Source organism: Borostomias antarcticus (assembly GCF_949987555.1).
Source record: "Borostomias antarcticus genome assembly, chromosome: 14".
Lineage (NCBI taxonomy): Eukaryota > Metazoa > Chordata > Actinopteri > Stomiiformes > Stomiidae > Borostomias > Borostomias antarcticus.
Window position 1 is genome coordinate 25,311,746 of NC_140247.1, and position 21,767 is coordinate 25,333,512.

At 42.5% G+C, this 21,767-nt stretch overlaps 1 protein-coding gene across 2 annotated transcripts; it reads right to left on the reverse strand.

Annotated features, from left to right (window-relative positions):
- Nucleotides 1–4,595: 4,595 nt before the first annotated feature.
- Nucleotides 4,596–19,987, reverse strand: tgfbi (transforming growth factor, beta-induced). 2 transcript variants are annotated; one of them, XM_084448806.1, is made up of 17 exons: nt 19,850–19,987; nt 19,605–19,703; nt 15,980–16,044; nt 14,939–15,096; nt 14,402–14,566; nt 13,749–13,895; nt 13,148–13,289; nt 12,218–12,430; nt 11,738–11,875; nt 10,946–11,088; nt 9,823–9,959; nt 7,985–8,115; nt 6,598–6,722; nt 6,067–6,169; nt 5,802–5,860; nt 5,568–5,592; nt 4,596–5,192 (listed from the first exon to the last, which is right to left on the reverse strand). In XM_084448806.1, the coding sequence occupies exons 1-17, from the start codon at nt 19,963–19,965 to the stop codon at nt 5,125–5,127; spliced, it is 2,034 nt and encodes a 677-aa protein (XP_084304932.1). In that variant the 5' UTR covers nt 19,966–19,987; the 3' UTR covers nt 4,596–5,124. The 2 variants fall into 2 exon arrangements, with proteins under 2 accessions (XP_084304932.1, XP_084304933.1); XM_084448807.1 differs by having other exon boundaries at nt 5,759–5,860.
- Between the last annotated feature and the right edge of the window lie 1,780 nt (nt 19,988–21,767).

Below are 21,767 nucleotides of genomic sequence, written 5' to 3' on the forward strand. Positions count from 1 at the left end.
CTGTATAAGAATGAGTTATTCCCGTGGTGTAGCCTAATGGTCAACACAATAAACAGGTTCGAATATTTAGAGAGATTTGACTGAAATAAATAGTCCAAGCTCACCCTCTCTCAATGTTGTATAGGAAGATGCAACTGAGAGTATAGCCACCAGTGGGCAACCTTTACCTTAGCATGCGAGCCTTGCTTCCTCTCTGAGGGGAACTGCGACTTTGGAAGGGAGAGGATGATGAATTCTTAGGGAGGAATTCAAAACATGTATTGAAACATAAAAACAGACGGGCACAGGGCAATGATGTGAAGAAATGTGAAAGACAAGTGAAACAATTTACCCATGGTTACCAAATAAATCCAAATAATACCAAAGACTACCCCTGTCTTTGAATCACTTATCTGAGGACCCTGACTGTTATATTATACATCCATGGTCTGTAGGCTCACTAAAGTATCTCTAAAGTGGTATGGTTGCCCAGAGTCACTAGATCCAAACACAACAGGCATTATAGACCACATTATTGTTGAGTGCTCGTATTGCCCGAGAGATCATTTGAGTGGGGTTACAGCTTTTCAATGTACACGGTATCGGCATATTGCAAATGAACCTCGTTGAACTGTGAACCTGGTACAATTCTCAGAGAATGCTTTCTCTGTCACCAAGCTCCCTTCATCTTGGGTGTTCTCTTGCTGACATAGCTGGGCCACTGTGGGTCAGACCTCCATTTGTTACGAGACCGTGACAGAGGCCAACAGATGTAGCCCAGGTCATGCATGTTGTCGGGTTGGGTCCTTCCGTTTCCAGGCCCAACATCTGCCTGAATCTGTCAAGAGAGGAATATGCTGTACCAAACACACATTATTACATAACAAAACTCTCCAGACCCCTAGAAAAGTTGCCAGCACCCCTGTTCAACAGATTAGTCCTAAGTGTAAAAGAGTTAATCGTGTTTTTGATATATTTTCTAATTAGTGCATGCGTGTGTTAATTTAAGAAGCTCATCTGTCTTTCCTCTCCTTTTCTATCAATTAAGGCGAAATGCTTTTCTAACACGGAGGAAGGCTTCTTTGAGAATGTATTATGGCTTCAGCTTTCTAATGTGCTGGAAAATATTGTTCCCTGTATCATTTGAATGTCTTTAAAAGGCTTTTAAGTGTTCAGGTTACAGTGACTCAGTCAACTGGAGCACCTACTGTACGTGCAGTTGGAGGGGCACATTAAAGCCATGGTTATAATACCACACGTGTCGTTTATTACAGTAATAGAGAGGCGCCCCAGACCTCCAGGGGAGAGAGGATGAATGACTTCAGCTTGAATTCAAACAATGGAGACATTGACATAGAATGCTGATGCTGTATGTATTGTCTTATATGTATTGTATGTATCTACAGAATGTATGATATAATAGCCTACTAGTAGAATCTCTCTCTCTAGTGAGCCTTTTTATAAACCTAACAACAAGGAGCATAATATTAAACATTTCTGGAATGTGGCCGAGTACACACTGCAGCCAGAAAAGCCTTTGAAAATGTGCTGCTCAAGTCTACCTTCCTCTGTGCACTGTCCCCTCTCACCCTAGCACCCTGTCCAATGTTGTCTCCATGTCATTCACCACTGACTGAAGCAAATTCCTAATATGTTGTAAACTACCTGGCAATAAACAGATTCTGATTCTGATTCTGAAAATATGTGCAAAGCCAGGAAGGATGAGATTGGGATCCTCATGAACACACAACAAACGATTAATGCTAGATTTAGATATGCCCTCAGTCTCTCAGTTTCATTAAAACACATGAGGATACAATGAGGACTGATTCACTTGCTTGGAAGTTGTGAAACAATAGTTATATGAAAGAGGTCAGAGTTATGAGCAACTGTAAAGCTTCATCTTATATTGGTGGAGTATGTGGCCCAGATAAAATTCCCGAATGGTGGCAAAAGCACTTTTATAATATTATAATGAATATATTATTTATATATTATTATGTTATGATGTTATTCATATTTTATGATCTGTGCAGCAGTGTTAAAAGTGGTACATTTGTGGTTGAAACTGTTGACTCCACTGAGAACACGACAGTTAGGCCTTAGGAAGCCTTGCTATCATCAAGCTAGATGACAATGTGGATCATATCACTGCTGAATGCAGCCAAAAGCTTGTTCCTCTTCTTGCTGTATGTCTTACTGGACTTTTCCCAGCCATGGTATTTCATCAGACTTCTTCATCAGATAATTACAGACCTACTTGCTCTAGCCAGCATTCTCTGTAAAGTGTTGGAGAGGATTTTGCTGAACTGGATAGAAATGTGCATTCTTACCAATGCTGACCAGTTTGGTTTGAAACGTAAATATGGCACAGAGGTGTAATTTTGCCCGGACATAGTAAATACAAGAGCCGAAATTCTGAAATGTGTATGTGCTTCATAGATGAATTAATCATAATAAATCATTTAATTACTATTATATTACAATGTACCAAAGAGGTGCACCCAAGGTTATAGTCAGATTTTATTTTTCTGGTATGCTCGTCAGACTATGCAGGTTAAATGAGGTGATACTGCTGTTCTTTGTCAAAGCAATGGCTAGACAAGGTTGGATCTGGTCTCCTTTCCTGTGTGCGGGGAGGACTTATCAAAGCAGCTGACAGGTTACAGGTATGAAACTGGCTGTGTTGAAGGAAATACTGTTGTTAACTATCTTATGTAGGCTGTGTAGATGATCTGGTTGTTTTCTTTCCATACAGTATAGTGCTGGTTTACATATTTTCCCAGTATGGTGCAGAATTTGACATCAAGCACAATGCAAAAAAAAGAGCAAAATTATGGTTGTAAGATGTAAAGAGGAGTACTTCCTGATTTAATATGAGTAATAATGTGGTTTGGGTTCGAGACAGCAGTTAATAAATCTGATTATTTTTATTATTAATAATAATAATAATAATAATTATTATTATTATTACCATTCTTATTCTTATTATTATTAATGTTCTTAAGATGTGTAATGAGATTAAATACATTGGTAATTATATTACTGATTATTTAGATGACAGAGATATCTATACACAATGTTTCAAACATGCCTATAGGCCTACAAATATGATGCTGTAAATAAAAATGTGAACTATATCTATGTCACTGTTCACAGCATTTTGTACACCTCTATACTGCTCACGTATGATGTAGTTAGTTACAGAAAAGATGTATGCTGAGACTTAAAGTGGCATTTAATGATGCCATGGTGTTAGTGTGGCAAGATCTCACAGTGCAAGGCAGATGTTTGATAAGATTGGTAAAGCTACTTGTCAAGCACTTTTAAGAAATGTGTAAAATGTTTAAGCCTTCACACCGTTTCTTTTCTTTTCTAGCTGATATGGACCTCTGTTAAGATGAGTCTGGAATGAAAAATAGTTGAGTTGAGAAGACTCAAATTATTTCTCAGACATACTATGGCTAACATAAGCATGACTGAGGCATTCCTTCCTTGTTTTTCTACATATAATACATTATACTCCATCCACGATTTGTATTGACCTATTGCATACATCATCAAATGTCCCTTGGTACATAATGTGGCTAATATATAAACAATATCAATATCCACAGCATTCTCTGCAGTGTACCTACACCGTGAAGTATACCAGTCTCCAATTTTAGGGGTTTTACAAAGAGCTGTCCAGCCCCTTAGACCGAACAAAATGTCTGTGTTCAGGCTTTTCCTTGGGTAACATCCCTAAAAACCCATACCTAAATTAGAGAGGTTCTGGGCTGTGGGAATTCCATGTACTAATGAGTGGTGTGACCTTTGCTTGCTCCATAATCTGTCTCACAATATTTAGACTTGTTAAATAGTTTTTTGGCTTCCAGTCAGTGGCGGAGGTGTGTGCGTAACCACCACTCTCGAGCAGCGGTCAGTCCACTCTACCACCCCGCTGCCCCCCCGGCCATCGCTGAAACAGCTTGCCAGTGTCTGGCCAGGAGTGTAAAACACTTTAGGAATGTTTCATTCAGTGTTCCGGATCATTCGTCCTGCGGCCTGCCAACAGAGCCGGCCACTGCACCCCATATATCAGCCGTTTCGCTCTAACAACCCCTTCCTGTAAAAGTCTTCCTTCCCAGGGGTTCTCGTTGGCCACACTATATCCGAGGGTCTCTACGGTGCATTCCTTCCACAGAACAACCCCCCCCCCTCCCTCCCCGCCCCCTCCAGAGAAAGTACATAAAAAAGGAACTTCAAAGATGTTTTTTCAAAGTTAAATTAACCACAAGGACGGTTGGTCTTGCATGTATAAGATTAGCATTTCAGATTCGGTTTTTAGTTTTCATCATTTAGGCTCTGGGGGATCTTCAGTGGAGGTTTTCAGCAGAAATCAGTGTGCGATAACTCAAATAGAGGTACTATATTGTACACAGACAATATTTTACAAGATGTATGGTATGCTGTAGTCCACGGGCCAGCACTCCCAGACACTTCATCACTCTGAGAGACGGGAATGAAAGCTGAACTCTGTGGCTACAAAATGAACATTTTATTTAGAAATGAAATCTCTTTGGTTCCACACAAAATATATTGCTACAGTATGTTACAAATGGGATGCATGTGACTTGTATATGGTTGCCTTTTCAAAAGGTTTAATTGAAAAAAGAGAACCACATCTTAGAGGCCCTTAACAAATTCTCCATTTGCGTGTTTCCAAATATCTTTTTTTGGGGGTTCCAGCTCATACCATGCAAACATGCTACACGTATATCAAACAAAATACAGTTTACAATTTTCAAACTCTGCTTTGTGATCATTTTCAACTTGGAAAAACTCAAGTCACAAATGGATAATGGAACACAATTTCACGAAGCTCTATTTTGTCATAGCTAGTTGCTCTTTGGTTGGTTTACAGTTCTTACATAAAAGAAAACAGGTACTCAAATCCAAATATTGGTCATTGGTATATGATAGAAATTGTACATCATCTTCCATGAAAATATTCCATCTCTGTTTTCACCTAGTTCTCGGTTACTTCAATCTTTGACAAAATTATTCAGTTCAGTTCAGAGTTCAAGATGAGAATATATTCCATAAATGACAGGAACTATCCATCAGTAGGTTTGTAAATGTAAGTGGTGAATTTGTTTGAATTTACTGGGCTTGGACGCGGGTCATCGTCCGGCTGGAATGACTTCTCATCACCTTCTGGAAGAGATCATCTGAAAAACAAATCACATCCATTTACCAATTCTTAAAACATGCTGTTCTGTTGCATCATGTAGATAGTGTAGCAGAGCTGGTTGCTGTCTTGACGAGGTAGTCCAGAGATCTGTTACCCCACAACTTAAAGGCAATGACACACGCACACTCGCGCGCACACACACACACACACACACACACACACACACACACACACACACACACACACACACACACACACACACACGCACACACACACACAGTTTTAGTGTTCTGTGACACTGTGTGAATGTCTACTGCTTCATATTAGACATATAATTCGTATGAGTGAGGCTAGGCTACTTGGAATGTATCAAGTGTGCTTTGTGTCACATGGTTTGCGAGAGAATACTTACCACTTTTGAACACCTGTGAGTCAGACTGTTGAAAAACAAGTAAGACATTTAGAGAACATTTAATTGCAATTAATTAATATCTAAGAGAACACAATTCACTGATTCATTTCACATACAGTAGCTGCAGTTTTACACAGCAGTTCCTCAGATTAAAAAAACAACAAAAACAAGATAAGCTCCTAACAACTCACTCTTCTAACTGCCTGTTTAAAATGAAGTCTCAGAGTTTCTTACTCTGGAAGCGGAGGCGTGTCTAACTTTGCTGACCGGCCCGTCAGCCTGTTCCCTGGGAGCTGGAGGAGACGGACACAGAAGAAGTCGGGGGATGAAAGACTGATCTACTGAGGAATAACGCTTTCATCCATCACCAAACAGCAGTAGTCACTCTTAGTCACTCTAGCGACCTGCTACCACAAACACTCTCCTTACATTCCCATGTGATTAAATGCTAGTTTTTCACAATGTATGGATAGATGGGCAGAGGAATGTTTTCTCTTACGCAGTGGCTTAACGATGACTCCCACAGCGTGGATGACCCCATTGGTGGCCATCAGGTCTGCCTCAATGACTGGAATCTTGTTAACGTGCACAACTTGGTTACGCTAAAGAGAGAGAGAGAGAAGGGGTGGACAACAATGTTATATCAGAGGACTCAGACAGTTGAATTTGCTCAAGTTAAAAACGGTGAGGTGTAGAACAACCATAACAAGACCAGCAAACGGACAACGTTACGTCGTGGATATTAAGCCACAGTCGAGGACATTTTCATTTATCACCTCAGGAATGTGCCGACCAAAAGAAATGAACAGTTTAAACTAATTAGACTGTTTTGGGGGTTGCCAGGCAACGAACCTGGTGTGTCAACTCAACTCAAATTTGATTTATAAAGCACATTTAAAACAACCGAGGTTGACCAAAGTACTGTACAGCTCCAGAGCAACAGAACACACAGCACGTTACAGAACACTACAATACATCATACACAATAAGCAATATAAAATACAGTACAATACAGGGGCCATCTACCCACCATGCTCAGCTCCAGCTTGTCACCCTGCAGAGTCTTCACTCTGGTGTGGGCGCCCACCCCCCCACTGACCAGAAGCTCCTCCCCGATGTGGTACTTCAACACACTGGCCAGCTCATGAGGGTTACCTGTGTTGCAAACACACAGGTTAGAACCAGGCAACATAGAACTTGAACTTAGGGACACTGGCGTGCTAGCCTGGCTCCAGACCCTGAATCGGAATTTTCGAACTGTGATTCGGAGTCTGGAAAGGCTCTCGTTCAGAGTGATTTCTTGGTTGGATTTCCAACCAGGCCAATCAGCGTCCTTTGAACGTCCTTTGAATTAAACTGTGCAGCGTGACTGGTAGGGGGATGAACTAATCGCTGAGGACTCATCAACACCCAGAGTGTCAGGCTACTGCCCTGCTACCTGTGTTACAACAAGCACAGGCTGAAACCAGTCTGCAATCAAATTAACTGAACTAATCTAGTAAACTGATATTCTAATTCTAAGGTGACAATACTAAACAGTGAAAAGAACGTTTTTCAAAATGCTTTTCGCTCAAAAGTGACTTACCTCTTGCAACATAGCCACGAGCTAATGCATTTAGCATTGCTTGGATTCCCTTTGCTTTGCTGAAGCACTGTAACTCAACACCAAGCACTCAGACCGTTTGTATTAAACCTCGGTCATGCCCTGCTTCTCTCAATAGCCTAACTATTATGTCATGGTTGGACAATGTTATCATATACAGTATTAGTGTGAAAAGGAGCGCCAGAGCACCAGAGACAGATTTTGTCTGTAGTACAAGTAAGTATTAGTGTGAGAACTGTACAACTGGATTCATTTAAAGACAGCTGTTTGGCAGTGATACTTGAACTGCCCAGCAACCAAACTGCATCAGTGTTTGCATGCCGTACAGCAATCCTTTCCTCATTGTAGGTGGGCTCGGTGAAACTGTTTTCTCCTTCAGTTGAATTGTATTGAGATCTTATCTCATTTCTTGAAAGTTCCCAAATCAGATCATCTTTATATTTTGAAGGCAAGTTGGACCAGACCCATAGAATACAAATTCCTTAGGTACAATTGTGTCTAGAACTGTATGGCAGGCTGTATAAGCATTGGCCGACGCCCTTGTCCAATTCATGAATCAACACACTTAAATGTCCCTTTTAGCACAGAGCCATATCTTATTCCTTGAAAAAAAAAGAAAAGAGATATACAGTAAGAGAGATCCTCTGTGTGTGTGTGTGTTTGTGTGCGTGCGTGTGTGTGTGTGTGTGTGTGTGTCCGTGTGTGTGCGGTTGTGTGTGTGTTTGTGTGCGTGTGTGTGTGTGTGTGCGTGCATTAATTTGTGTGTGTGTGTGTGTGCATGTGTGTGCGCGTGTGTGTGTGAGACTTTAGTTACCCATGAGCTTGGTGTGTTCGGCCTTTGGCAGGGCGTTGAAGGCATCGTTGGTGGGAGCGAAGACAGTGTGGTAGCCCTGCTGGTTCATCAGCTCCGTCAGACCTGCCTGCTGGATGGCACCGACCAACAGACTAGGAACACCAGGATGGTAGGATAGAGTAGGGTAGAGTCCAGGATGGTAGGATAGAGTAGGGTAGAGTCCAGGATGGTAGGAGGGATAGAGTAGAGTAGAGTCCAGGATGGTAGGGATAGAGTAGGGTAGAGTCCAGGATGGTAGGATAGAGTAGGGTAGAGTCCAGGATGGTAGGAGGGATAGAGTAGGGTAGAGTCCAGGATGGTAGGAGGGTTAGAGTAGGGTAGAGTCCAGGATGGTAGGGATAGAGTAGGGGAGAGTCCAGGATGGTAGGAGGGATAGAGTAGGGGAGAGTCCAGGATGGTAGGGATAGAGTAGGGTAGAGTCCAGTCGAGTGGAGTAGCATGGAGTAAACAGTAGAGAGGAATAGTTTATTTTTCTGTCACTTCATTATTCACAAGATTAAAATAGCATTATTCACAGTAAGATAGAAATAATAACATTTGAAGATAAAATAGCATTCAACTAGAAAGGCTGCCTAGAGAGCACAGGCCTCTGCACATGAATGCATTTTGTTGGTGTAACTCAGTTGAAATGGTTCAAGTCCCATCTCAGCTTATATGTAATAGCTTACCACAGGATCCACGCTGAGAAAATGTAACTCTTCCTAATATCCTACAGTGTTTATCGGATTTGTTTTTTACACGCATCGAAAGATAAGACACGCAGCAAATAAATAAAGTGTATATCTATCTATCTAAAGCTGATTTGACTCCTTATTGTAACAGAGACAATGTTTTTAAGAAAAAAACTAAAATTTTGATCAGGATTCTACAGATTACTAATGCAACGCCTTAGAACCACTCGGCACCGGGCAGTACGGTAAACCTGGCGGAAGACATAAAGATGAAGGTAAATGGTCCAAGTATTGCCAAATTTGGTTTTATTTTAATTCATGTATCCGCCCAGTGATTTGGATCTGCGCCAAAATGTAATGGGTTCTAAGTTGGCCCATGTTCCACCCCTCCACCGCGTTCCAAGAAAATCGCTCTGGTAGCCTATTTTTTGTGTAAAAAACTAACAAATGAACAAACGAATGAACACACGCGACTGAAAATATATCCCCCGCCCCGGCGGTCACAATAACATGACGCTCAATAACATGACACAAAAAACTCAGAATGAGGCTCCTCAGAGTGAGAGAGACCTTGAACTGCTTAACACTGATTCGAGTACCAAATATATATAATCATTAGACAGCTGAATTGTGGAAGCACTTTGAGCTTTAAAACGTTTAACACATTGAAGAGAGTCTCACTGGAGTGGAATATTCCCTTACAGTCTGTTATAACCATTACAGTCTGTTATAACCATTACAGTCTGTTATAACCATTACAGTCTGTTATAACCATTACGGGAGTTCAAGAGAGCTCTCCCCAAGGAATTATCAAGCTTCCTTAATGTTTTAGGCCTCAAAGAAAAATCCCTGAAATCTTTAATCACACGGTAGATTTCAAACATATTTTGAGAATATAGCTCGCTAAAAGTTAATTATCCTCCACTTTCTTTGACAGAATCACAGTCATATAAAGCTTTGTTAGAACTGTCTTTCTTCCATGGGGCTTCACTGTGGATCCTAGTGGGCCCTTCTGGTTCACTGTGGATCCTAGTGGGCCCTTCTGGTTCACTGTGGATCCTAGTGGGCCCTTCTGGTATCTGATTCAACTCAATTCAACGTCTTCCTCTTCCCTCTCTTTCCCCTCACCTGAATCGATCATCGGCCTTCAGGACGTCCATGACGGTTCCCATGGGAGGAGTCAGGATCTTGTCCACGATGAACATGGCGGCGAAACGACCAGTCTTGTCATGGGCAGCGATACAGGCATTCTCAATGCACAGGTTCTGGGAAGCAGACACACGGACAGCGAGGTAAGAGGTCAAGTAAAAAACTTTCTTTTTTTTTTTGCTTCCCTCTGGAATATGTAGGGGTGGGACGTCTGCCCACCTCCCTTGTTCTCTGTAAAGCGCATTGTGTTGCCTCTGGGTATGAAGTGCGCTATACAAATAAAGCTTTGATTGATTGATTGAAGTATACTGCAGAAAAGTACAAGGGTTCGGGAAATGCACTCCCACTACAGATCAGCAAAGGTGTGCCATAGCTATCCACTTTGTAGACAAAAGTGTTTGAAATCCATTAATTCTGGGGATCTTTGAACTCTCTTGCAGTTCCAGATGGTGATCGTTTTCCCTTTTTTTCATTCCAATTCAATTTCCGTTGCGGCCTTTTTCATTGGTTCCATCACACCAGACGAGCTCAGTAAACCAAGCTTTTGTATTTGGGAGAGGATTTCAAACAGAATATGACCCAGGTCTGATGGATCAGTGATTCACTTCAAACTGATGGCTCTCATGCAGTGTCTGGAAAGAGTTACTCATCCTGAGAGGAAATTTCATGCGGTCTGTGAATTCCATTACTAGGCAGAAATGTGAGAGCCACGCAACCTCAGTCTACCACCCAAGAGAACATGGCTGTGACTGGAAGATTTAGAACCAGCAGAATGAAAATCACTGTAGGACCATCCCATGGGAAACCTCCTGTGTTTTCTGCCTACTGTAGATGCCCATCTATAGATTAACATTTAATTGCTGTTCCACTTAGGTTACAGCAAAAGGCTGGTCAACGTTGTGATGAAGCTATTACGGTACATAGCTACCTACATAAGCTATACTTATATGGGCTGTGTAGCACCATACCATAATGTCCTATCGCTATTGTACAATCTGCTATCTCTGTGGTAGCCTGGCTTTTCTGTGTTGTTCCTATAGTAAATGGTTGTTTATGCAATAACTTCGCTTTTTCAATAAAAAAAACATGGTGTCCAACTTACGTTGCGGTAGACGAACACTCGGAGCTTGCTTCCTCCCAGGGTCTCCAGCATCTGGCCGTGGTACAGGCTCTTAGAGGACAGCTGCTGCTTCAGGATGTGGTTGGTCATCAGTTTCTTCATCTCACCAGTCATTGTCAAGCTACCTGTTAACAACAACATCCAGCGATGACACAGACATAAAGTGTAGGATATGTCTTAAGGAAAAACCTAAAGGTAAGTAGAGGCAAATAGGAAGAGAGAGAGAGAGAGAGAGAGAGAGAGAGAGAGAGAGAGAGAGAGAGAGAGAGAGAGACAGAGACAGAGAAGTATAGTGAGGTAGAGAGGGAGGGTGAGAATGAATGTGAATGAGTGACTGAGTGAGGCAAATGTTATTCTAAGTTACTCTGGATAAAAGCATCTGCTAAAGGACTTTAATGTAAATGTGAGTGAGTGAGTGAGTGAGTGAGTGAGTGAGTGAGTGAGTGAGTGAGTGAGTGAGTGAGTGAGTGAGTGAGTGAGTGAGTGAGAGGGTTAGTGAGTGAGAGGGTGAGTGAGTGAGAGAGGGTGAGTGAGTGAGTGAGTGAGTGAGTGAGTGTGAGAGGGTGATTGAGTGAGTGAGTGAGTGAGTGAGTGAGAGTGTGAGTGAGTGAATGAGTGAGTGATTGAGTGAGAGGGTGAGTGAGTGAGTAAGTGAGAGGGTAAGTGAGAGGGTGAGTAAGTGAGTGAGTGAGTGAGTGAGAGGGTGAGTGAGTGAGTGAGTGAGTGAGTGAGTGAGTGAGTGAGTGAGTGAGTGAGGTAAGAGAGAGATCCTACCTTTGAAAGCCTCATCTTGAGGGGCCACCATGGTAAGAGCCTCAGAGCCAGAGAGATGTGAAGTGAGACCAGCATCAACAAACAGCTTGGTGGCTGTAGTAACAGCGGACCCCTGGGCAAGCTCCAACAGGGTCTTAGCTAAAAAAGAGGCGGAAATAAGGAATACATCAAAGACGATGGATCATTCTGCAAATTACACCTGTCGAAAGACTCAAGCTTCCTTCATAAACAACACTGAAGTGACCCTTCTTGATGAACACTTGAATACTGCAGCAGGCTTGCCCCCTCTCATACATCTGGGGTGAGACTCACACGTTTGGCTTCTATCTCCCACTTACATCAACGGTTACAACTATCAGTCTACAGCAGTATATATCTGTGCATGAAACTGCCCCTCAAGTCAGATGGCTGGTAAAAGTTGGTTATACTCTGCCGCCCGGCGTATAGGGGTCGGATTTGGGATGAGGTTGCGGACTGTACCGGAGTCTGGGATGAGAAGCTCGTTGATGTAGTGGATGACTCCGTTGGTGCCCAGCAGGTCTTTCTTCCCGACGATGGCCTTGCCGTTGAGGGTGATCTCGTCTCCCTCGCAGCCCACCTCCATCAGGGTGCCCTGGAGGGTCTCCATGGGGGTCCCTGTCATGATGGCCTCCGAACACTGCATGTTCTTCAGGATGTGGTAGTTGAGCAGGTCTGAGAGGAGAAACCAAAGAGTCACAAGTCGTACCTACTCAAGATTTGAGTCAAAAGTCAAAACCATATGTCATGGAGTTATAACATTGGGACCTTTCTACAGACGTCCATGTAAATGTTAGTCATGTTTCAAAAAAGGTCCCAAATGGAAATGTCATGTTAGCTTCGTATCGGTATGGTAAATAGTGCATTCAGGTGTACTTTCTTAAAGGGGTCCACATTTTCAAAACTAACCTTTTCATTGTTTTTGCATGTACATTTGAGTCTCTGATGGGCCTACTAACACACAAAGTATGAATTGAAACAACCCAGTGATTTTGTTGTGGTCAGCCAAAATGAAAACATTCGAAAAAAAAGTCAGTCCCTGCAAGCATTTCAAGTCACGTTCGGGGACCCCGCTAGCTAGCATAATGTCTTCACACGGAAAATGCTCTGTTCTTGGATGTACTAAGCAGCACAGATTGTCTCCCAAGCTCAAAGGACAGCAGAGCCGAGTGGATAAATTTTATTTTTATGGCAACGTTCCCGCTGAAATTGGCAAAACACTGGCAGTGTGTGCTAGCCATTTTTTGCCCGAGAGCTTTTCCAACCTGGGTCAGTACAATGCAGGATTTTCAGATAAACTCTTTCTGAATGATCAAGCACTTTCTTAAAGTTCTCAATATAGTATCTCGATCAACTGAAGTTGTTCACGTTAAATCTTTCGGAGAGGGTCACCTTTCAAGGCCACAGGGTCTCCCAGGATCCTGTTGAGGGTCTCTGTGGGGATCTTCTCGAAGGCCTCGTTGGTGGGAGCGAACACAGTGTAATGACCTTCGCTCTCCAGCATGGCGGTCAGCCCAGCAGCAGCAATAGCCGTCTAAAATACACAGATGAACCATTTTCAATAAAATCTTTCAAGACAAACTTTGTTATAAATTGCTGTATACATCCTGTGATTTGTATATGTAAAAATTATAATAAACAGAAGTAAAAAAGAAATAAATATAATTCTAATAAACAGAAGTAAAAAATATCCAATAATAATAAAAATAGTAGTAGTAGAAGTAGTAATAATAATAATAACAATAATTACAACAACAACAACAACAATAATAATAATAATATATTAATAATAATAATAATAATGATTTTTGTATGTGTATACAGTAAAAGGGAAGGGGAGTGGTGAGGATTAAAAGAGGAAAAATAAATATTTGGTACGCATGTATCATAGCCTTGCATTAAGGCTAACAATGTTTGTTAAACACAGGATATCTGGTTGAAATGTAGGGTCATGAAAGATAGAATTGCATGAAGTGACTCAGTCTTGACGTACTCGCAGGGTCTCCAGATCGTCGTCCGTGTCGATGAAGGTGTGCACGTCGTTGGTGATGGCGGTGATGACGCGGTCCACCACGTGCACTATGCCGTTGGTGGCATGCTGGTCTGTCTTCACCAGGCGGGCACAGTTCACCGTGACAATCTATACCGAGAGGTAAACAGATTCATTTCATTCCAACAGATTCTTGAATCCATTCATTTCAAGTTTATTTCAGGAAATAATTTGTTTTTAAAAAAGTCTGCCTTTCGGTGGTCAACATGTACCGTTTTCAGGTCTCATAACTGTAAATTAGGTTGAGTTTAATACTTATTGGAAGCACTAAACATACTATTAAAGGTTTGGCCATTTTCTCAAGGCGAATATAACACAATAACATGAATAATTTGCACTGTCCTGCCTTCGCACTGTCCCAACTTGCCCTTGCACCCTGTCTAATGTCCATCAGTGTTATGCACCATTGACCAAAGCAAATTCCTAGTACGTGTAAAATATCCTATGTTGTCTGCAACAACATATGCCTTAACCCTAGTCAACCCTAGTATGTGTGAACCGTATACTGTACATGGCTAATAAACAGATCTTGAGTTTTGAAAACGACTTGGCTAATAAAACTGATTGTGATTGGTGGATAGACTCCTCCTACTCACCCCGTTTGAGTAGTGGTGAATGTGGACGTTGAAGTCCTGGTACATGGAGGAGAAGGTTGACCCGTGCTTCAGCTCGTCGGAGGTGAGGCGCCGGTTCACCATGTGGTAGTGCAGCGCGTTGAGCAGCTCGATGTTCACGTTGCTCACCAGGGCGTCGAGGATCTCCTACGGAGCGGAGCACTGACTGTTACTGTAGTGTAGAAGTGCGTACCTGTTTAGCCTGTGTGTGTGCGCATCGGGGCGTCGGCGTGAGTGTGTGTCCGAGCGAGTGTGTGTGTATGCATGAGTGTGCGTGTGTGTGTGTGCAGGTGTGTGCATGCATGCGTGTGCAAGGCAAGGCAAGTTTAATTTGTAGAGCACATTTCAGCAACAAGGCAAAACAAAGTCCTTTACTATGAGACATTAAAAGCATCAAGACAAAGTGCAACACATAAAAGGTCATATAAAACGAAATGCACGGACGCGTGTGTGCGTCCGTATGTGTGTGTGCGTGAGTGCATGCATGCGTGTGCGTATGTGTGTGTGTGTGTGACTCACGGTGGGCAGGGCGGCCCAGGCCTCGTTACTGGGGGCAAAGAAGGTGAAGCTGCCCGGTCCTTCGATCTCCTCCCTCAGCTTGGCCCGGTCAGAGTACATCTGCGTGGTGGCGGCGCCGACCGCTCCCAGGGTGTTGTAGATGTTGGACAGGGGCAGGGCTGGGGAAGACATGCTCAGGTCAACACTTCATATGGGGAAGTTCAACCACATACAGTGTATTTATTACCTTCTAAAGGCCCCTTGCATACATGTTCATGAAGAAATAGTGGATCATGTACTGTAAATCAAACACCTAATCAGTTGTTGATGATCCTCTTAGATACGAGTAATGCTGAGTAATTTATTATTATTCTTTTTCAGCACTTCTCACAATGAAACTTTATAAATAAAATTAATTATATTTATTGTAATTTCTTTTAAAGCACTTTGAGCTGCATTTTTTGTATGAAAGGCGCTATACAAATAAAGTGTATTATTATTATTATTATTATTATTTCAGATAAATAAAAACTAAACTCTAACTGGAGAACCAATATGAAAAGAATTCAAACAAATGTATCGCTTAGTATTACACAGCTCTCTGAAATACTCTGATTGAACAATCATACGTTCTACAGGTTCATTATTTATCGATAATTCACCGGCAAAGAGCAAAATTCTCCGCTGCTAAGGACAAAACATTCGACAGTTGAAAGTTGTCTGAAATTTGAACATTCAAAACAATAACGGTTTGGCTGTTGTAGCCTATGTTCAATCTCTGAAAACACCCGTTGCCCAAGCACAAGGAACCATTTTGCTGGCGAAATAAAAAGTGTAGTCTTATTAGTATTAATGTGGTTGGTAATTAGCCGTGTAATAAGCGGGATAACGTATGCTCAGCCGGTCATTATCGAAAAACAAGAGCCCTTCAGTGCGTTACAAAACCTTGGCTTCGCCTCAGGGTTAGGAACTTCATCCTTGCTTAATGACTGTTTCATTGCAACACGACGTAGCTATTTAGCCATTGTTCTGTACATGTTCTGAAAATGAGAGGTGTCTTACCAGCAGGACAACCCTTCTCTCCTGGGAGCTTCTCATATCCGGGGCAGCACTCATAGCTGATCACCCTGTCAACCAAACCCAAACACATATCAACAATGGCGCTACACTAGAAAAAGGAACTACACATTAAAACAGTTCTCTTTCCATTCCCCAGATATAAACGACTAAAATAAACATTAAAGGCCCTTTCTCTAGAAAGATGACACTCTTTGTGCATATGTCCATGATAAATCCGAATCAGGCTCAGATGGTCTCTGAGGCTCATAAAGAAACTCATTTCCTCTGAGAGCAAAGGAATCCACAGACACAGGGCTGGCTGAGGGAAACCTTGTGATGGGGGACTTGAGGGACTTGAGGGACTGATATGAAGTGCAGAGACCCGCCAGAAAAAACAAAGTAGGAGCTGCCAAGTTAAGGTGTTCCACTAAGCTACCGTATAAAAATGTGAGTTGGAGAGTTCAGTCTTAATATCAGATGTTATATAAACAATAAATCATGAAAAGGTTTTTTTAAACTATATTCATTGGCATGTTCACCGTGCAGCTCAGTAGTCATAAACTCGGTAGCTTTTCATTGATAAAACTGAAATACTTAAAATAAAAAATAAAATAAACAAACGCATAGCCACGAGTCTGCAATAGTCGTCTAGTCGTCTACCTGGATTTCATATTAAGAACGTCAACCCCTTCAAGCGTTACAGAACATTAACAAAGAATGGAAAAACCTGTAAAAGACAAAGCACCAGGTGAAAGAATACTGGTAAAGTCAAGAGGGGTTGGGGTTGGGGTTGGGGGTGGGGTATCGGTGGTGAGGTTGTTGGGGGCGCTGAGAACACCAGGGACAGTACTGACTCTTGACGAGGGAGGAACCCCTGTAAAAACCGAGGGTCTAGCCACCAGACTGGACTGATTATCGAAACAGATGGTAACCCAACTCCTATTTGTTCTCCGCAAGCATAAACAAAGATGGTAGCCATGGATATCTGACAAAATAAACAGTTGGGGTCTCATAATTCAAACACTGTTTACCTTGAGCTTTCAAAGTAGATGTGGCAAAACTGTCTAGCAGAGGTGCTGTGAAAAAGCCATTAAGACCAGGGAAACATTTGGCTCGAGATCGAATCTGAATGCTTAATAGATTTGGGATTTCCGACAATCTACCATGCTGATGCTTAATTTTATTTCTTTATCAGAGAATAATACCACTCACAAATGATATACAAGTGACTGAGAGAAGCATAAATGGTAGGTTCCAAGTTCCAATCATAAAAAGCTGTGATGCCATGTGTAAGATTGTGCATCGTGCAGTAATATGTGCATCTTCTTGTGATCTTTGGACTCTCTGATCATCGCGCACGGTTTTTTCTTCGCGTGAGGTTTGGGGGAGGGGAGGCGTTCGGAAAGGGGCAACAGGTTAATAGTTGAGGTTTATGGATCTACCCTCAGGTGACCTTTGCCCTTCCAGCTACCACCGCCAGCTCCCTGGTCCCTAAGTCCCACGGCAGCCCCCCAACCCCTCACCCCACAGTGCAATATGGGACAAAGACAGGGATTGTTCCTGGTGAAAGCTCAGTTAGACACCTCCGCCCCCCACCCCAAAAAGTCTCATAAATCTAATTAAATTGAAGCAGATAAAAGCTCTGGCCTGGTGTTCACAGAAGCCAGGTCATCCCTTTGATTGTGAGCTCTGAAACCAACCCAGGCTTGGCTGTGGAAAAACACCTCCCCCAGGCCTCCATGAATGATTTGTGTGTGTGCGTTAAGGGGATGGAAGCCCCTCAACAGTATCCTCCAGAAGCCGTCATTTCCTAAAAACATCTTGCGCCCTCAGCCAGGCTGGCTTCCTCTCTTACTACCATGAGAATTGCTTAGAAAGAGACACTGTTGTGAGGAGTTTCCTGTTACTCAAGTGGAGCTTCCAGCTGTCGTTCACTTCTCCTCAAATCACATCCTCATGTCATTTCACAATATTCGTCAAGACAGATGCTGACCCACACACACACACACACACACACACACACACACACACACACACACACACACACACACACACACACACACACACACACACAAAGGAGTAAAGATATGGCCGATTCAGCATAATGCTGTAATGATCTCCACATGGACTTCCCGAATGCACAGTTAAATCTTGGTGGAATGTTAGAGTCAGTAACCACTAACATCTTGCCCCCCCCCCTCCCCCCCCCCCCCCTCCGCCGCAGGGCAGTTAAAACTGATGTCAATCAAACCAGCGCTACCTCAGAGGGCAGCCCGTCACTGCAGCTGCAGCCAGCCAGATAGCTCCACATGGTAGACAAGCCAAAGAGATTGATGTTAGTAATCTGAGTTGTCCCCTTGCGTCTGAGCCTGTCATGCCATCTCACACACTACTGTGACTGATTGATTGAAACACAGGGTAGTCATTATACTCTCCCCACAGCTGGGCTTCACCCACTTCCCCTTTAAATAACACTTATTTCTCAAACTTGAGAGGTTCATAGTGCACAAAGAAGGTCTATATCACAAAGATGAGGAGCAGACAGGTCCTGATAATGGAGGCTCGGATGAATCACTGGTGAATAGTTGAGGTCACACGTCAAAGTGTTAGTGCCTCATGATCTTACATACCATCATGATCTTACATCCCTTCAATGTTGAGACGTTCAGCATGTACTCATGTTTTAGTGGAGCATTTTAACATTTATTAATATTTCAAAATGGTTCGCTCCAAGTCGCTATGACTCCCATAGCAGATCTTCAAATAATGCATTTGTCATATACAGCAGCTGACCCATGGGCACCACAATGAACAAATGCTGTTAATGATCATCTTTTAAAACCGGAGCGTTCAAGTCTTTAACACCTTCACAGACTACAGCCATGAGTAGGCTAGCCAAGGCTGGCATGACAGCAGCTGGTAGCAGGGTGGAGGTCTGGGAGCAGGGTGGAGGTCTGGGAGCATGGTACAGTCTTGGCAGAATGATCCGAATCAAGTTCTCCCTACGGGATGGGGTGGTGGGGGACGCATTCCCTAAGGTGTCCACTTTAGAGGTCATCTTGACAATACTTTCTAATACCTACCTCAATCGCCCATAAATGACTTGAAAACTTTTCAAGTCATTTATGAAGAGCAATGTAGGTCGGTGCCAAAAATGGTTAGGCTACTGTTTAGGGGAAATAATTTAATTTAAACTGGTGCACTGCATGTTAAGTGCAACATTTTATTAGGCTTCCCCTGCCCTTTAGCCAGAGTTTGAAATAGGGTTTGACGCAAGGTGAAGGTAGGCTACACTAAATGGCTTGTTTTTTCTACGACCATTTTTCTTTATCATTTGGCAGATAAAAATCAACAGATAATAGCCTAATGCCAGGTGTCAACTCCGTGAGTTATGGAACTCTTTCTTTCTATCCAATACTCCAACCTGGACATGATCATGATTTGGCCATGGTAAAAAGTTCCCTATCAACTAAACAATCATTCAAAACTAAAATGGACGCATTCATGATGTAACATAAAAAGTGATTCTTGACTTATGCAGTAGATGAACACAACAGATAACTTAAATATGACTTTAATTTTACCGAACAGTAGTCATATCTTATAACATGCTCTTAATTACACTCACGTTGGCTTGCCGCAGACTTTGCGATGGTACCATTGCTTGCAGTTGGTGAAATACTTCTTGTCAGCCCCCTGAACCTTTTGCATCGCGCAAACGTTGGGTCTAAAAAGAGATTAAACCACGCGTTGAATAGTTAATAACCTATAACAAAACACTCGTGCGATACCTTCTCCTTAACATGCATTTCTCTCCTGAGCATCATGTCAATATCTGAACATTAGGCACTTCAAACCAAACCAACAACTCACCCATGTTGCCTCCCTCTTATTCTGCTGTGCTGAAGAACTGATTGATAAGGTGACTTTGCAACACAAATCGTTGCAATCAAGGTGAGAGCCAAAGTCAACAAAGTTAAGTGCTTCATTTTGACGTTTCACACTTTTCCGGCTCCCTCCAGCACCAGACGAGTGCGCTTTGGCTCGGTGCACGCATATATACCGGGGAGGAGACCTTTCAGGGAGTGGGGAGGTGCCTGGAGAGAATGCAAAGACACACTACCATGCAAACATCAACGGGGACTCCATTTTTATAACTGCACTGCTATAATAATGCAAGTCGTGAACATTGCTAATTGAATTAGCCTATGGACTCTAATCATCATCATCATCATTGCCTTCAGCCTATTTTGACAGATAATGCAATGACCTTAGAAATGGCTTGGCATCTCAACTTAAGTAGCCTAAGTAAATCCATGCCCATACAAATTACACTGCAAGGATAGGCCGAACTTTAAGTACGAACTTTCTTGGCCATTTTTGTTTGGGCTGTAAAGTGATGTAGTGATCTCCTTTTTTTATGAGTGTAGGTGAGGATGCCACTGTGATGACACTCCAGAGATCTGACAGCCCATGAGAACGCCCTCTTGGTCTAATGGAAGACGTGGTGAGCAAGAATGAGATTATGTCCCTGTGATGTCTTTGTAAACCCTGTTAAAGGTTCACCCAGGGCGGGATTCGATCCCACGTTCTACGAGTTCTCCCGCTTGGGAATCGGACCCACTAACCGTTGGGCCAAGAAGCAGCGACCTCCTCTTTGTCTACCTCTAACGCCTCTTACCGCCACTAATATACTTGGGACGAGGACATTTTTACTCGTTGACTCCACAATCAAACAAACAACTAGTAAATGATTGGTGGAGGTTTGAGTGGGTCTATCAATGGGGAACAAGAGCTGAGATAAGAGATAAGTTAAGATAATCCTTTATTACTCCCACAAAGGGAAATCGCAACGTTACAGCAGCAAAGTGGATCGAGTTAAAAAGAGAATTACTCAGCCAGACTCACTGCTCTCTCCTTGACCTCAACAAAAAAAAGGTTTCAGACAAAATGTATTAAGTCATGGTCCTGGGATGGGCACAGCGACAAAAGTTCAATTTTGTTCAAACATCTGTCTCACCCACACAGCGGTTCTCTGCAGAGATGAATGCGTTGTCAGTCTCACGCAACCTCACCACAGCTAGAATACCGTATCCAGGGATGAATGCAACGGTTATTCTGCAGGGGAAGGGAAACACTGCATCCATCCAGGGAGGACAGAACGTCTTACTGACTTTTTTTTAATGTCACCAACCGAGACCTGAATTACTTTAGCAGACCCAGAACAGTTCCGGTCAGATCCAGATCCAGATCCATCCCTGATCGCCACTATAGAAACCACACAAATAAATATGTGTTATTTAAACGTGTCAGTTTACAGCAATCATACAACTGATTGATGGGCCGTCGGCAATGTTATGCAAAACTACAATTCCCATAATTGCAGGGTTGGTATGGTGAGTTGAGTAGCTGACATTTAAACTGTAAAATTATTAAACAATGTATTTTTTTTCTAAAAGGTTAAAAAAAGTTTAGCAATTCTAGAGTTATTTGTTCACTAACACACCTTTAGTTGGCCAGAAAAAGATATTTCCAGACTACATTTCATCTCACACTGCTGTCCTCCCCTAATGTGTAATGACACATACAGTACAAAGATGGAACAAGAAACATTCCTTGTGTGTGTGTGTGTGTGTGCGTGTGTGTGTGTGTGTGTGTGTGTGTGTTTGGGTTACTGTACCTTCGATCGAACCCAGAGGTTTCTGTGTAAAGGAATACCTATTTTAACAACACCCTCCACCTCGGGTCCAGTTAGCTGACATCGGAACTAATAATTAAATAACTGTTGATT

What these genes read in the sequence shown, in the direction of transcription:
- tgfbi (XM_084448806.1), bottom strand. Translation starts at nt 19,965, where the DNA reads ATGAAGCACTTAACTTTGTTGACTTTGGCTCTCACCTTGATTGCAACG. An exon ending in AAAGTCTGCGGCAAGCCAAC is followed by an intron (nt 16,045 to 19,604) that starts GTGAGTGTAATT and finishes TTTGGTTGACAG; the next exon opens with GGTGATCAGCTATGAGTGCT. An exon ending in GACACGCCTCCGCTTCCAGA is followed by an intron (nt 5,593 to 5,801) that starts GTAAGAAACTCT and finishes GTTTTTCAACAG; the next exon opens with TCTGACTCACAGGTGTTCAA.